Source organism: Poecilia reticulata, chromosome 3 (genome assembly GCF_904066995.2).
Source record: "Poecilia reticulata chromosome 3, P_reticulata-male-v2, whole genome shotgun sequence".
NCBI classification, from domain to species: domain Eukaryota; kingdom Metazoa; phylum Chordata; class Actinopteri; order Cyprinodontiformes; family Poeciliidae; genus Poecilia; species Poecilia reticulata.
In genome coordinates, this window is record NC_088832.1 from 26,645,396 (window position 1) to 26,661,876 (window position 16,481).

The 16,481-nt window shown below is 37.1% G+C and overlaps 1 protein-coding gene across 1 annotated transcript; it reads right to left on the minus strand.

The window, feature by feature from the left end:
• Window positions 1–2,331: 2,331 nt before the first annotated feature.
• Window positions 2,332–16,263, minus strand: pepd (peptidase D). The gene is made up of 15 exons (XM_081605381.1): window positions 16,166–16,263; window positions 14,220–14,403; window positions 13,980–14,107; window positions 13,806–13,869; window positions 12,344–12,391; window positions 11,966–12,027; window positions 11,135–11,179; window positions 8,372–8,447; window positions 7,685–7,731; window positions 7,275–7,343; window positions 6,637–6,714; window positions 6,274–6,422; window positions 3,956–4,140; window positions 2,835–3,026; window positions 2,332–2,695 (listed from the first exon to the last, which is right to left on the minus strand). The coding sequence occupies exons 1-15, from the start codon at window positions 16,180–16,182 to the stop codon at window positions 2,564–2,566; spliced, it is 1,476 nt and encodes a 491-aa protein (XP_081461507.1). The 5' UTR covers window positions 16,183–16,263; the 3' UTR covers window positions 2,332–2,563.
• Window positions 16,264–16,481: the final 218 nt, after the last annotated feature.

Below are 16,481 nucleotides of genomic sequence, written 5' to 3' on the forward strand. Positions count from 1 at the left end.
CCTTAGAAAAAGATGTCCGTTGTATTAAATACTGTGAACATAAACTGCTGAGTAGCAAAAATGTAAAGATAAATCGTCTTTGCCATCTATTATTTATTTCTATATAATTATTTTTATTTTAATGTAATTAAAACTGACAAGTCTAAAGCGTAGAAGTGACTACTACAAAGTAATGGGGGTAAAATTATTTAGTCAAATGCCCTCTGGCAAGAACCAGACCTTTAATTAGTTGGTAGTCTGTCAGCTCCTATTTCATACATTCATATTTTTTTCACAGCCGGGATCTGTTTAATTTCACAGAGAGCATGTATCACCTCAATTCAAATATTTACTCATTCTAATTTATGTTTAGATGTTATGTTATTATTCCTTTTTAAAAAACAACTAACAGGAAGCCTGTATGGAGTTTCAAGTTCTCCAGCTTTCCACTGATATACTGGTGGTAAAAGTCCAAATCATGTTTGTTTGGTAATTTCTTGCTTCCAGTAGAAGTGTTGTAAGTTTAATTGAAGATGATTATGTGTGTATGTGGTCCTGTGACATGCAGGGGAATACTTGTACTGCCTTTTACCCGTTGACTCATGGTGAACCCTTTAAAACAAAAGAATAGATAGATATTGGTCAATAAAGGAGAAAAAGGAGATAAAACTGTAAGGTTCTAGCATTTTATCAAGCAGTGAAATGTTTCAGGTGAGATTTTCACAGGTTAACAGAAGAGGCGCAGCTTTGCTTTAAAACAACATTGTCAGGAGATTGACCGATTATTATAGATGACTGGAGATATATGATGCAGGAAGCTCGAAATGATGTCATGAAAGCCAGTCAAGTCAGACATTAAGATCTAGACTGGACTGCCAGTAGGATGGTCAAACATTTTAAAAGAAAAGAACCACTGTGCATTCTCTGTTAAACATGGTGGTGGCAGCATCATTTTGTGGGGATGTTTTGCTCAGCACAGACGGGGAAGTTCCTCAGAGTTCATAAAAACACTTATGAAGCTAAATGGGTGAAAACCCTGGAAGAAAACCTTGGGTTTAGAGCAAACATGACTCAATCGTACACTGGACCTGCATCCAACTAAAAATCTTTGACTTGAAAGTTGAACCTGAGCTGATTTGCAAATAAAAATGTCCAGAACTTTAAATCTCTACATTTGGAAAGCTGGCAGGAATAGAAGCCAATTGTAATTACAGAAAAGATGGTTCTGAAAACTAAGAACTTACCTTAGTAGGGCTAAACAGACAAACTTTATCACTATGCACAGCTTTGTGTTTGTTTATCCCATAAAATCCACATCAAATATTCTGCAATTTGTGATTGTAAACTGAAAAAGGAAAAAAAACAAAAAACAAACATTTATGAATAGTTGGCAAGCCACTGAATTTTAAAATTTTTTGGTCAGAGAGGAAATATACTATTTTATTGTATTTGAAGCCAAATGGGATCAACATTGCTTTTTGAAAACACCAAATTGCAGAACATGAAAGCTTTCTCTTAGTTGCAGCAGACAGAGAAGGGCTTGATGATCAATTTGTCAATCTGAGAGCCCGGCAGAATAAAAATGCTCCCGTAAAATTGAAAGATCAGTCAGAAAAGCACAAAATTGAAGCGTTATCCACACAAGGCAGCAGAAAACATCACGCTGTCGTTACCATCCGGCACACGGTTGCACAGAGACAAGATGTGGTGATTTATTATGAAGAGGACGATGCAACACATTGTATATTTTGGTAAGTAATCATAAAATGTTCCGACTCGCATCTAGTTTACATTAAATAATCAGACACAGAGGCAGTGAGGTGAAGCAGTGGTTAACACTACTTGCATAAATAAAAGCCTATCATTGTGGAGTTTTATTTTCATCACTAACATATCTACGTTTTATCTTGGTAGAAAAATAATACTAACTTTCAGCTGGCTGAAGTGCAGTTATATGATTTCTGAGGAACAGATGCAAATAAAACATCTTCCCAGAAATATTTTTGGGGGAGATTTTAAGGATTGTACACTTGATGTTAATGTAGAAAGATAATTTAAAGTTTTCCAATAGTTTGCATCTTTACTTTTCATTTAGACAGATCTACAGTATTTTGAGACACCGCTGTATAGGTTAGAACAACTATACATCCAAGAATGAATTACCATAAACAGTAGGAAAAATATAGTTCCTGAAATGTCCACCACCAACCTGCAAAGAGTTTAGTGAGGCGACCATTAAATTCATAGTTGCCATTTTCCATCCTGGTTTCTGGTTACAACCATGACAATGAAGAAAATATATATTGAAGGTTAAAATTGTTTTTTTTTCTAAAAATGAAATGCATCAACAAATCTGTTGCACAAGCTTAAATTTTTATTTTCATTTTGTTGTAGAAAATGATAAAGATATAGGAAAATTAGTTTTTAAAAATCCTCAAAAATCAGGATATCGCTGTTTACATTGATAAAAAACTTTAAATCAACAAAAACCTTTATAAGGAGGATCAGAGAGAATTTTCTTCTAATGATACTGTTCATTTTATGTATTTCTTTAAAGTAACTTGCATGATATGCTGTTTTATTTTTAGGCATTCTCAGCACCGAAGTTTTTGTCAGAGTCGGCCATGAAAGCTTCGATCTCCTCCACTGTTCGAGGCACGCAGGTCAGCAGCTCCATGCCGTCGGCTGTCACTGCAATGTCATCCTCGATGCGGACCTGGAGAAGTTAAAGACACTGAGGTCAGTTCATAAACTCAAAGTCCCTGTGAGGGAAAACATTTATTTTACATTCAATGATTTCCCATTGATTCAGGACCAGAAGACATAAACGTGTCAGACTCCAGAAGCACACTGACCCCTCCGAAGCCTCTGAAGCGGGCCAGCACTAGGGAGTTGATGAAGCAGCTCTGAGCAGGGTCAGCCAGCGCCTTGTCCAGCAGGTGGTTGATGAAGTATATCCCAGGCTCCACAGTAAGGACCATCCTCTCCTGCACCAGGCGGCCCATACGCAGACTCTTTAGTCCGGGCTCATCAATGCGCTCCACCCCCTTAAAACACATAATTGTGTCTTTTTACAAAAAAAGATACAACCACTTCCATTTGAAAAACAAGATAATTAATGTGTACCTATAACACTGGGTTACAAAAAAATATGTTTTGAACGTTTTTTGTTTTTTCAACTGAATAAGGACTATTTTGGACCACTGAATCCAAAAATGACATCCATTTTTCTCAATCATGTCAGGTTTTTCTTCTATTTTGACTTGGAGAAAATGCACTCTTCGGACATTATCAGTTCATTAATATTTCTCATACAAAAAAGGTTTCAGGAGAAAAGAATTGTTTTCTGACAGTGTATTAATTACAGGTTAAAAACTTTGATTTCTTTAAGTTTAATAATAAACACTGATAAGGGTAAGTACATGTTTATTGAACAGTTTGTCTTCATTGTGCAAAATTCTCCATCTCTTTTCTGTCCTGATGAATCTCTCCTCCTGCTCATCACACATTGATTCTCAGGAAACTAATCCATTTGTGAGAACAAGTCATGCATTTTGATGCTCAGGATTGCAACCAGAGTTCAGAAAGTTGACCTGATTGAGCAAAACCAACGTGATATTTGGATTCAGCACATCAAAATTACCCTAAAACAATTGAAAACCCCCCAGCCAATTATTTGGCTGTTGACCAGAGTAATTTACGACACTCGGTTCGTTTAGCAACTAGTTATTTTACTGTAGTGTGATCAGAATCAGCCAATTTCTCCTGGATCAGCTGTAAATGCATTAAAATTAAAAACATCTAATATATTTGAGCTGTAAACAGTGACCAAAGCCATCTGCTTTGATTAATCTCACTTTCAGTCAGTAAAATTGGAACATTTGAGTCGATGTACAAACGTGAAAAAGCTTCTAAATGTGTATATATATATATATATATATATATATATATATTTCTTTTTTTTTTACCCCCTTACCTCAGGGTAACCTCCCACATCGTGAACATCGATGCCCAGCAGGTGTCCCAGGCCGTGCGGCATGAAGACAGAACCCAGGTGGACCTTCAGCATGTCCTCAACATTTCCATGCAGGATGCCAATCTTCACAAGTTCCTCCAGGTGAACTTTGTCAGCCAGACGGTGCATGTCAGTCCATTTCACACCTTCAAAACAAACATATTTTGGCTGCTAAGGAACAAAAGGTGTTGCATAGAAAAAGCCTATTTTATTTACTGGAAAATAATATAGACATCAATCAAACTATAACACATAGGGGACTTTATGTGGAAAAGTTGCACCTTCTCTAGAGGAAGTAGAGGTGAGGTAGTTTTGGGGCCAGAGCCGCTGTCACTAACACTTAGTGTGAACAACTCTGCACTGGATGAGATTTTCTCTAAGGTAAGATTCATACCTCTCACACTGTCTTCTAGTCCTCACATGAATTCAGTCAGCTATACCTTCTCCGCCTCAGGGTCCTTCCAGCTGCCCCTGTGCAGCCCTGATTTTTTGTGACTGCTTGCTGTGTGTGCTAACAGAAATGATTAAACTCCCCTTCAAATGCACCAAACACAGAACATACAACACAAGTGGCAAGAAGACTTAAAAACCTGCCATGCATGTCCAACACAGTGTGGTGGTCCTTCTCTTTAAAGGGCATATAATTCCTTTTCGTTTATTTTCAAACTGAATAAATAATGATATAACGCACTTTTCTTTAAAAAAAAAAAAAAAAAAAAAGAGCCTTTTGAGTCAGACCCACTGAAACAGGAAGGCGCTATCACATATGGATGAAGATATGTTTTCTGGAACAACAACAAAAGATCTTTCTGATGGTTACACGTTGAATGAATTACTGGTCATTTATTGGGAGTGCCAAAAATAAGATCTAGTACAAATGTTTGCTACAAAGATCATAGATGGGGATTATTTCTCTTTACCTACTAAAAAAATGTTTTGTTTTTCTGTTAAAAACATTTGTTTTGTTTTTTTGTTAGAAACATTTTTTGCCCCAGGATAAGAAATACTCTTCAGCATCTGATTCCCAAAACAACAGAAGAAGAGTCTCATGATACAACTAGCGGAGTACACAAACATTAGCACTAAATCAATTAACAGAAACAACATAAGCAGCTTATGATTCTGCTCAGGTGCAGAGAAAACCCCGGTTGTTTAGAGAAAAGCCTTCAGCTCTTCTGCATTGTTAGCTCTGGTGTCTTTCTCTCTCCTTTAGTCAGTACTCAACAGATTCCTACAGGGTTTATGTAAGGATAATTTGTGACCAAACAAGCATAGAGATGCTGTGGTCATTGAAATATGTATTAGTATTTATGGCAGTGTGGGCAAGTTTTGCTGAAAAATGAAATCAGAATCTCCAAAAGGCTTCAAGAAAAAAAATAAAAATAGAAATGCAATGGACTGGCGACCCGAAATGTCTTGTTTCAGATTGTCACCAGCACCCCTCCCGACCCCACTTGGGACAAGGGTGTAAAAAAATGGATGTATGGATGGATGTTATCTCAAAGGTTCTACTTCTGTAGTCTAAAGAGTCACATAAAAACTTCTGGTGGGCCAGATTTGGCCGGCAGACCACAAGTTTGATATTTATTGACTTTTGTTTGTTATGAAATGCAAAATTTACTTCCTCACTGGCAACATTTCAGTTCCTTTTCTCCTGTCTTCTGGTCTTGTCTCACAATCCCAGAGATTGTGCACTTTTTTTCTACAGCAGCCTCTCCTTGCACTCAGCTTTCTATCAACATGCCTATAAACAGTCATATTCTATATTCATACACATTCAATGAAATAAATACTTGAAATATGTCAATCGGTCTGTAATGAAACTATGAAACAACCATGTATGTTTTGTAGATGCTAACATGTCCTTAGCAATAATCTGACTATTGATATGCACCTGTATTGCTTTTGGCAAAGCAACATTGTATCTATTCAAACATTCACAGCATAAATATGCTTTATTATCATAGATTTTCCCTTAAGCCCTCATACATGTTGATTCAGGACTTGCAATCCCCTCCTTATTCCACCTTTTGCAGTTTTAAATAGATTTTTTTTAGCTCAATGACAAAAGCAGTAGTAGTGTAAAGGTGCATACTGTGGCTATATTGTTCAACAAAATCATTAAAATAATGGGAAAAAAAATAACTCAGTAGGACGTTTCAAAATTACTATACTGTATGGAATATGTAAAGACTTTCCGTCTTGTATTGTTTCTAAAATAATAAAAAGGTCACATTTTCTTTCGGTAACTTGTGCTTAGCATCACTGAAGGTGATAACCTGGTCTGAGGGCAGCCATGACGGCGCGTGAGGATTTTAGGACCGCCTCATAGATTGCCCTCTGGTCTGCAGTGAACTTTCCGTTGGCCGGGAAGGAGCAGGTTATGTCTGAGGAGTAGCAGTAGTACTCTCCTCCCATGTCAAACAAACTGCAAAGGAAAGCAACATCATAACTCATTCATTTGTTTCTTGTAGTTTGGTTTTAGGTTTCAAGTTCTTCTGAGTTTCCAGTGTGGCTAAACTTGCGAAACAACAGAAAGGCAATTTGAAGCCAACGTCTTAAGATAATTTCTGAAATGCTTCCAAAACATATTGTGAGTCATGAATCAGTAGCCTGATGAAAAACTACTAAAGTCTGCTCACCACATGTCTCCATCTTGAATTGTCTTGTCATTTGGAGCCCCAGCATGACCGTAGTGGAGGACAGAGGAATTATTGCCCCTGGTGGGAGCAAATGGGGAGGAAAGAAATCAATAACATTTCACAGCTTCAGCTCTCTGGTATACAGTTATTCTGCAATGTTTATAGATCATAAACTAACTGGCAATACAATTTTTTCTCTCGTGTTTTAAGCTCATAAACTCAAAAAGTGAGATATGAATCACTTTGTGTTTATTTCTCCAGATCACCCTGAAACGTCCCTGTAGGGCCGTTCACATGGCAACCCGACTACAGACTAATTATTGATTGTGTCAAGCTCTGTCAATTCACTGATTGGAATACTGTTTGAGATTAGAAAGTAGAGATTTCTCCCTGGAAACAAAGGCTACTTCTTCAGACTTTTAAGGAGTTTATGAAACTGATTCATTTGTAAGTATTTAAATAATTAAATGTGACTCTGCTTCAAAAAATACCTTAAATGCACTAAATCCTATAAGAAAAGTATGATAAACATGGATTTATGTGAGAAGGAAAGAAATGCTACGGAAATTGAACATCATCAAGTAAAAAGTAATAAACTTCAATAGTAGTTTATATTAATTTTATTAATAAAGCCTCACGTTCCACAGATGCAGGTGTAGGAAGTGTGTCGCATCCCGCCTTTGGAGTAGCAATAGTGCTGGAACAGACTTAAAAATGAAAACAGAAACACAGCATTACCACTGAGAAGCAAAGTAAACAATCTGAGCCCAGTCATCTTCAGTGAAAACGTTTGTCGTCTGCATTAAGTAACATTTATTTTACGGTCAAGAACTTCAATGACCTTCGCAATCCTTGGTGGGATAATAAAGACAGAAGAACGGGTAGCTAATATTCTCTCTCTCTTTCCATAGAACAAATATAAAAATGAAAGACAAATATGAGCTAGAAGTCTCACAGCAATCTATCAGAACAAGGCGCTGTGCTTCCACGTCTCGTCAGCAAATGCAGAGCAGCAAATCCACTGATAAAGACTAAAATTACAACTTACCTTTCCATTTCATATTCTTTCTTTCCAGGTCTGGCGTTTTTCATCACCTACAACAAAGGGCAAATATAGATCATCATTAAGATTACATCAGAACTATCAAGAATGAATTATTAAGAAACTATTATGGTTAAAGTAATCTGAAACTAAATATCTGCGTCCACTAGATGCACATAAATCACTAAACGCATTATTTTTATTTTTTAAAAATTAAGGCAAAAATGGAATATTAATCCCACAACAAAACAGGTGAAAACAATTTAAAAAATGGCATTAATGGACATCTTAGGGGCTTTTTGTGTTTTGTCTAGTCAAATTTTTAACAATTCCATTTATAAGTATGTCAAATTATTTCAGGGAAAAACAAGAAATAAAGAAAAAAATATACAGATCTAGCTCTCTGTTGTGAAAAATGCAGAAACAATTTACTGTCTGTGCCCAATAATTAAATTAATTAGACTTTTTTTATTTTTAAGTCTGATGCAATAACTAAATTCACAAGCGATGTACGAAAAACAAAATGTACCCTCTTCCCCTTTTAGCAGCAATAAATTAAAACGAATAAGTCTTGAACTCCTTTTGATACGATGCTTCTTCATTTTAAGGGTCTGAGGTGTGCAACCTCTTCTCCATTAATGCCCCAGTTTAGCCATCTTCTCATATAATCAGTCTTGAAAAGGAGTGCATTACCATTTTGTGCGCTTCACTGGAAACCCTGTTGGTGTAGCGCAGAACCTCCAACTCCATATCAGTCTTATGGAGGCGACTGCAATGCCAGACAGAACAAGGAGCAATCAGTTCACGTTATGGTCAATCACAGCTTGTGGACACCCTGAAGTAATCTTTTTTTTTAAATCCATTAAGTTTTAAAACACCTTACAAAGCTAAAATTAAAGCGATTTCCAAACAAAGCTGTTTAAAAACAAACGTGTGGATTATTTTCACAGCAATTTAATGGGGTTTTAGTCACAGGATGTAAAAGCTCATTGTAATGGAAATATGTTGGGACAATTTTAAGTGTCTTCTATGTGTGTGAGCTGAAGATTGATGGGAGGAACATGTACATTTTTTAAAATGTACATGTTCGAAATGAACTGTGTGAATCAGCATGTCTAACATTAACCCCAGAATCTTCTTCCAGGGTTCCCCCCAGCTTATTATAGGCCTGGCGGCCCGCCATGCTTTACTAGCGCCACTGCCAGGCTAAGCCTTTCTTGTTTTTTTTTTTTAGGAAAAAAAAAAAGCCTTTCTTAAAAGCCGGATTGCAAGTGTTTCTGTTGCTCCGAGCGTTTCACTATCAGAGCAGATTTATTCCTAAAAGATATGTATATAGAAGATATGTTCATAGTTTACGCATTTAAAGCCGGACCAATCACACCGCTGGGCCTCTGCGCGTTGCCTCGCGCGCTGCAGCAGCTGGATGTCTAAAGTTAACCTCAGCGCGGATCCCACGCTCCTCCTTTCACTCAAACAGGACACAGGCTGACCGATACGGATATTTACATAAACCCCCTGTGAGGAATTATGATTAGTTATGAGGAGTTATTGATTAAGGTAAGAGTTTAAACCCACCGCATTAGCTCTGGTTGCGCAGCTCTACGTGAACCGCAGGAATAACTTGTAGTCGCGCTTTCAGAGGTCCATTGAGCGAGCGGTGAGAATGATGTATATTAGTGAACAAAACATTATGCGGCGTTTACATCTCAACACGCTGCCCAGCGTTTAGCCCCGTCTTCCCTGTAAAGTTTAGGTCTGTGTTCGCGGTTGGTCGGTGCGTTAGTGGTTAACGACCCAGTGCTAATCACTCATCGTGCAGGTTTAACCAGGTGAGGAGCTTTCGCGCTCTCCTCGCAGTCACGCATCACGCTGATTTTATATTATTATTACTAGTATTATTTTTCCGGTTACACTAAGCACCAAACCGTATCAAATGTTTTGCCCACTTAGACAGAGTTAATGTGCGCGGCCACCGGACATCTGAAAAACTCACCAAAATAGTTTCTGTGTCCCCTTGTTAAAAACTCAACAGACATGAAATGAAAGAGTTACTAAAGCCACATTAGCAGCATTGAATTAAATCTCTCATTTGTTGCGCATCTCTGTGCAGTGCAGCGGGTTTAACTCATAATGCAGGGCCGGTCCAAGGCTGCATGAGGCCTGGAGCAGAATATGACTTAGGGGCACCTTTTGTTGCTAAAAACATCAGCACCTCTAACAGCTTCTGTGTTAGATTTAGTGAAGTCTAGGACAGGGGGAGTAGTATTTGTGAACAAACGGAGCTGAAACTCAAAGATTAAACTCAGCATCAGATTGTAGCTGTGCACAAACCATGAATATTAATGTTTTCCAAAGAACCAAAGAACTATGAATATTGTTCTTTGAATTTCTACAAAGTAAACTTGCCAGCTCCTTAAAATCTTACATATAAATGTTAAATAATTTAAAGTCTTTTAATTTATGCTGAAGCCATAATGTCAAATTTAGCAGCAATGATAATCTCAATAAACAAATGCTACATTTATATATCTGTGGTCTATGTTAAAATATTATCATTTATGGGGCCCCTGAAGCTCTGGGGGGCCTGATGGAGCCGCTGACTTAATTTGGATTTAACAGAAGTGGAAATAATTGGTATTCATTTTAATTGTATTTTTTGATTAGTTGTTTTTAAGACTAGTTGTGGGTTTATATAGCAGTTCACTGATGATGTTTTCCCAAAACATATAATTACCCAGTGATATTTTAACTTTTATTGTCTACTTTACATCTTTTAATAGAAAAACACGGTGGACGGCCGGTGAACTGCCTCGGCACCCCGACCACCGGGTTTAGCAAGTTTTCTGGGGGAAACCCTGTCTTCATTAATTAAATCAAATATTCTCAGGAAGAACCTCCCATCAATCTTCAGCTCACAACAAAACAGTGCTGCAGTCTTCCTTTAGCTTAGAGCTAATTCATATCTTTCTCATTCATTTGGGGAATTGCTACGGATAATGTTTAGCAATCCTTGCAATAATGGAATCAAATAAATCCAAGGCAGGGGTAACCAGTAGAAACACTGACGTCTATTCTAAAAACAGATATCCAATTAAAAGAGACCAATGCTACTTTCAGCAAGAGGAGCGAGGCAGAGGGTTCAATCAGGCTCTGTGCTCCAAGAGATGTGACTGAAAAGCATTCTTCCTCATTTCTGAGAACATCGATTCATCTGGAGGGCTCAAACTCTAATAGCAAGGACAACCAGGCGAGCACGTAGATCATTATGTCCATGCAGAGAGAGATTTCTGACTCAGAGGAAAGAAGCAGAAGTAGAAAACTTCCGCCCTGAAAACAACCACAAGAAAAAATTCCCTAGGATGTGTTTGTTTAAGAATTCTGCTGAAGAAACATTTTGGAGCTCCTAAGGCAACCTTTCTCAGTCGTGTGGTGTAAAATGCAGTTTGACACACTCACCATTCCACAATGACTGGGTGTAAGAGAGTGTTGTTCACTTGGAAGCTGAAAAAAAGAAGTGCACCATAAACTAAATGCAATGTGGTACAACTGGTTCACACAAAGTATCTGTGAGAAGAAAAATACAACGAACATTGTATTTTGCAGGCAAGCAACGTATTTCTGATAAAGTAAAACCTAGCAAATAAAAAGCAACGATGTTTACCTAATTACAGTCACTAACATGTAGAACACTGGTGCATGTTTAGCTATAAATGGAAAACAGCTGTAATAAGAAAAATTGATACATTTGTCTGATTTCTTATCCTTATAGATGTGTTTGTTTAATTGTATTTAATTAGCTCATAGTACAAACGAGTGTCTAGAACAAAGCGCAAGAAACGTGCAACCAAAGGTCACGCAGTCTGGGTGAAATCACAGAAAAAAAAAAATGTTTAAGCAGATGTTGGTTTGACCTGTACCTCTATATGCTGAGCTGTTTATCTGTTAGGGACATGTGCTGGGTTTTCCCTTTGTTCTTCATCTCATACTTGTGTGTGTGTGTGTGTGTGTGTGTGTGTGTGTGTGTGTGTGTGGGTGCGCGTGCGTGTGCACGTGTGTGTAAGCAGGATGTGATGATAAAAACTGTAAAAAGCTTTGTGCAACTCATATCGGGGCTCTCTCTCTGTTCACATGCTTTTGCCTTCGAGAAAAGCATTTCAAAAGATCGATCTTTGTCTAATTTAGCAAACAGTTTTCTCTTCTTTTGATAAAAGAATTTCAACCACACAGCCAACCTGAACAAATAAAAGGTAAATCCTGTTAATGCGAATTACGGCCAATTAGACATACCTACTGATTCCTTCAAAGGAGGCTTCACGGCAGGTGCTCCCACTGTCCGTGTTCTGTCCTCGCTTTAAAGGAAATAAAAGTATTACATTTCAAACAGTATAAAACAATCATTAGAGTAGGTGCACTTCAGTTTTAAAGTCAAGATTTGCTTTTGATTCTTTTCAGTCAAGGGAAACAAATAAAAAAGTGGCCATTATAGAACTGACTGAAGATTTGGTTTGATTTTTAAAAATTTTTATATGGAGGTTAGCCTGGATTTTGCTGTACCGGATATTTTCGGTACAAACACGAAAAACGTTACACCCCTAATACAGTTGCTTAGTATCTAATACAAGCAGACATCATAAAGCGTAATCCTGTTAATTAAATGATAGTTACCAGTGTCAGGAGAACTGATGGCTTCATGTTGGACAGGACTTCAGCAACCTACAAAAAAATAATTAGAAGACTCAGACTCCCAGCAGAGCTTAAAGAAAGACAAGAATCAGTCCTCATGAAAAAGGTCAGTCTGACGCTGTGGCCTTTCCAGTAATAAGCACCACAATTGATGACGAGAGTCTGCTGTACTCTTCCAGCAGCATAAACATCTCAAAACAAATTCTTGTTTCAATGCTCACAAACATTGCGGTGGGATTTGAGAATGTCATGTTGACCTTACTAAGACGCAGTATACTACACGTTGCCTGGGTTTGGTGGAGAAGGCAATAAATAATATCTAAATAATAAATAATCATAAATAATATGAGAAGAGTTATTTTTTTTATCTTGCTACAAATGTTGCCATTTATACAAGAATGACAAAATGAAACACTTTGCAGAGCATAACATCCTGTCGGCTCTTTGAAGTGAACATAAATTACTTAAAAATAAAGCAAAACAAAGGAAAAGAAAATTTAAAAAACATTGTGAGCTGCTTATGACATGCTCCTATTGTGTGTATGTTACAGTGTTTAGATATGTTTGTTATAAAAGTGGATAATTTAATTGCTAAATGAATTATAAAGTTAATCAGAGTGCATCAGTTGGAGATGCTGTGGTTATTCGGCATCTCAAGGTGAGTGCGTCTTTATCGGCGCAGACCAAACATTTGCAAAGCGCACACATTCAATTAAGAAATGTAATTATAGGGTCATTGCTGCACTATTTGAAAACATACATTTTGTATGTATGGAGCAAATGTGAATTACAAATGGAGTCTCAGAGTCGTAACGTTCTTGACACAAAATATTTCAACATTTCCAAAACAATTAATGGCAAGCTGTTCTAGAATGTTATAAAACTGTGTATGCTGCCGTTTCAAATGTCTAGAAAGGTACCGGTACGCGCAAGAGACTTATTTTTTTCTTTGTTTTTATCTCTGCAATATGTGGCGAACCCAACCAGCCCAGCTAATCATTTAAAAGTGAAGAAGCCATTGTCAACTTTGCTCTTAAAGCCCATAAACTTGTGACATATTTCAGAGCTAATGATTAGCTTGTGGACAACCACAAGCTGCTGAATATTTTGCCTTCCTCAGCACTTGTCCTCGTTACCTCTATCGCTCAAAAACGTGAGGACTGAAAATACAAGCTTCCCAGATTTTGATAAAAATGCTTGCACATGCATGGCTTAAAAGAGGAATCATATACAGCTATGAGTCAAACATATTCTTCAGTCTTTCATCTCTGTCATTTCTATTTGACATGCTGATCTCCTGCAGTAGCAGTTATTGGATTTGGATCATTTGTATTAAGATTAGCTCCAAACAGATTATCTGCCCCAACAGTATCACTTTCTGCCACCATTAAATATCATATCGTCATGCTAAAACGCCACGTCTGGAAACGTAACACATACTTACGTCACAGGTGTGCTGCACCTCGTCAACAGCATACTTCCCCTTGAAGTGCTCCCTAGGAAAGATCCTGTGCACAGATGCAAGCAGAACAACTGACAAAGTCCAAAAAACATGTAGAACGTAGAAATGTGTTATTATGCACAGTGATGGCACTCTTTGAGGAGTTTTAGGACTTACTCCCCCATCCAAGTAGCATAGCTTTCAGGCAGTTTAGGAACAAAAAGAATGGATTTTCCCGTGTCCACGTCTATGGCTCCAAAACAGTCAGCCTCCGTCACTCCAAAAGCCCAGTGGAAGAAAGACTCCTGCACAGGAAAAGGAAGTAGAAATGTAAAAACCAGAAGATGTTTTATCTTCTGTTCACAAACATGGTAAACAGATTATAAAGTGATACGTAAATGCAAAAATACAACCCACCTGCCTGAAGAGGACGTCGGTGTCTGTGCAGTACCTCTGCGTTTGCTCTCCCCCTTGCAGCAACACGACTGACTTTGGCAGTAAACCCTCTTTAGCTCTCAACCCCAGGCACAATCTTTGACGATTCTCAGCGAAAAGGGCAGCCGACACCCTGAGGGTGTCATTACCCAGCCAGTAGATGGGTCTGAAAGGACAAGAAGATACATCTCACGAAGGTCAGGGTGGGGCTGTGCCTGGTCACACTGAAATTCACTTAATAGGTCTTTATTAAGATAAGCCTTAAGATTAGTCTATTTTTCACCTGCAAAACGACAACCGTTTTGACTCTGCTTATTATTTTTATTCATGTAGTTCATGGATAAGGCAAACCATTACTAACACTGACCTGCAGTACATTTAGTTGAAGACTAAACATATTTAAAGTTTCATTTCTGTTTCAGTTGTACAATAATTAAACATGAAAAGGCATTGAAAAAAAAAGGTTTAGCCATAAAATTACTTAAAAAAATAACAAGACTAGGTATTTAGACATGTCACAGTTTTACTTAGTCAGCAGTTTTTTATGTCTGTCTATATTTATACCTATACTGCGATATTAAATCATGGCTTTAAATAAATTTAATAGTTCCTTATTCATAAATATGCACATTTTCTGATGAAAGTAATTTTATTAGGAGTTTGGTACATTTTAAAGTTTGTTTGTTTTAAAGTCAGTTTACAAAAATGAACATGATACACATTTCCTATCTCTAAATTTCTATGCAATATTAGAAAATGTAATGACACTATTATAACTACATAATGCAATGATGATATATGCTTAGATAAATCAACATTTTTCTAACACCTCTGTTTCTCATCTGGCTCTGCAATATTTCCAACTCATTCTGTGACCTTTGGTCTCTTGAACGCTGGCTCTACATTATCTACACTAAGTGTTCAGCCTCTTTGCTCTCTGCAGGCTGAATACTTTAAATTCAGAAGGCAAGATTGCATTTTACAGAGTACTTCAGAAATTTTAAATTGTTCACACCAATTTGTGATGACAATCTATTTGAAATATAGGCACACCTAATGATCAATTTGATAGGCTTGGATAGGATTAGAGGAAATGACAATACAAATCCAAGTTCTGTTTAGAAGAAACAGTTTAGCCAGAAGATGCTGACAAGTAAACTTGTCACTGATAGATCTAGAAAATAAATCTGATCTCCAGCTCCAGGTCTGCTGATAAGATACAGCTCACAGCATGTGTCCACATAGAGCAGAGGTTAATCCATGAACCAAATGTATTTTATTGCCACCTGAAAGAATATGGCTTATTCTAATTTAGTAACGGAAAAATCTAATCAGATACAGAGACCAGTTGTAATTAAGCTGCCTATGTGTTTCTGTGTAAGGTTTCCTGGATTATGTGAAGACATTGTTTCTACACTATAGTCAAACCTTGTGATATTTGTATACCTTTCGATCTTTTCTAGATCTACAAAAACAGTTTTATTTCATACTAAAAGTGCGAATATGTGCATTGCTTTAATACTAATATAAGAGATGTTTGCACAAGTCAAAGACCTTTGAAGTTATCTACATTCCAGTGAAATGCTAAAATATTAAAATGTATCCCCTCGGCTATGTGGATCCTGTTAAAAAAATAAAAATAAAACTACAGAACACTATTTCGGTTATTTAGAACTGTGTAGAACACCTACACTAATCTATTTATTTCAAGCGTAAAAATAAAAACTGAAACTACTGTTATTGTAAAGACAGACTGAAAAATGACTCGAAGTATTAATATTCCGGAATTAAAGTTCTGCCTAGCAGCAGCTCCGGCGCGCAGCTCAACCTGGCAGCAATTAAAATGGCAAATGAAGAGCAAAAGTGAGAATTTTGTGACTTAACGCGAATATTTACATAATTAAATAAAATAATCTTTGGTAACTCACTGTGCAGCCGATGCCATGTCGACGCTTTCTGGTCCAGAGTGTCACGTGTTGAAAATGGTCACGTGATCTTTGCAACGCAGCAACATCAGCTGACGGGAAGTTGTGCTTCTTTTTCTTTGTGTTTTTTAAAATATTATTATTATACAATATTGACATAAAACGTAATTAGGCATATTACATAAGAGCTTAAATTAAAGACTACTAGAGATGAGACTATTCACCGTTCAAAAAGAATAAAATAAAAACGTGAAACAGAAACTTTTTTTTAAATAAAGAGGAAATGTTTTTAAAACTAAATATTTAAAAATCATTAAAA

Bases quoted from the DNA above. Each gene is read 5' to 3' on its own strand.
- pepd (XM_081605381.1), bottom strand. The intron at 7,344-7,684 runs GTAAGTTGTAAT...TTCATTTTTAAG, and splicing joins AAAGAATATGAAATGGAAAG to TCTGTTCCAGCACTATTGCT. The intron at 6,715-7,274 runs GTGAGGCTTTAT...TGCTCCCACCAG, and splicing joins TACACCTGCATCTGTGGAAC to GGGCAATAATTCCTCTGTCC.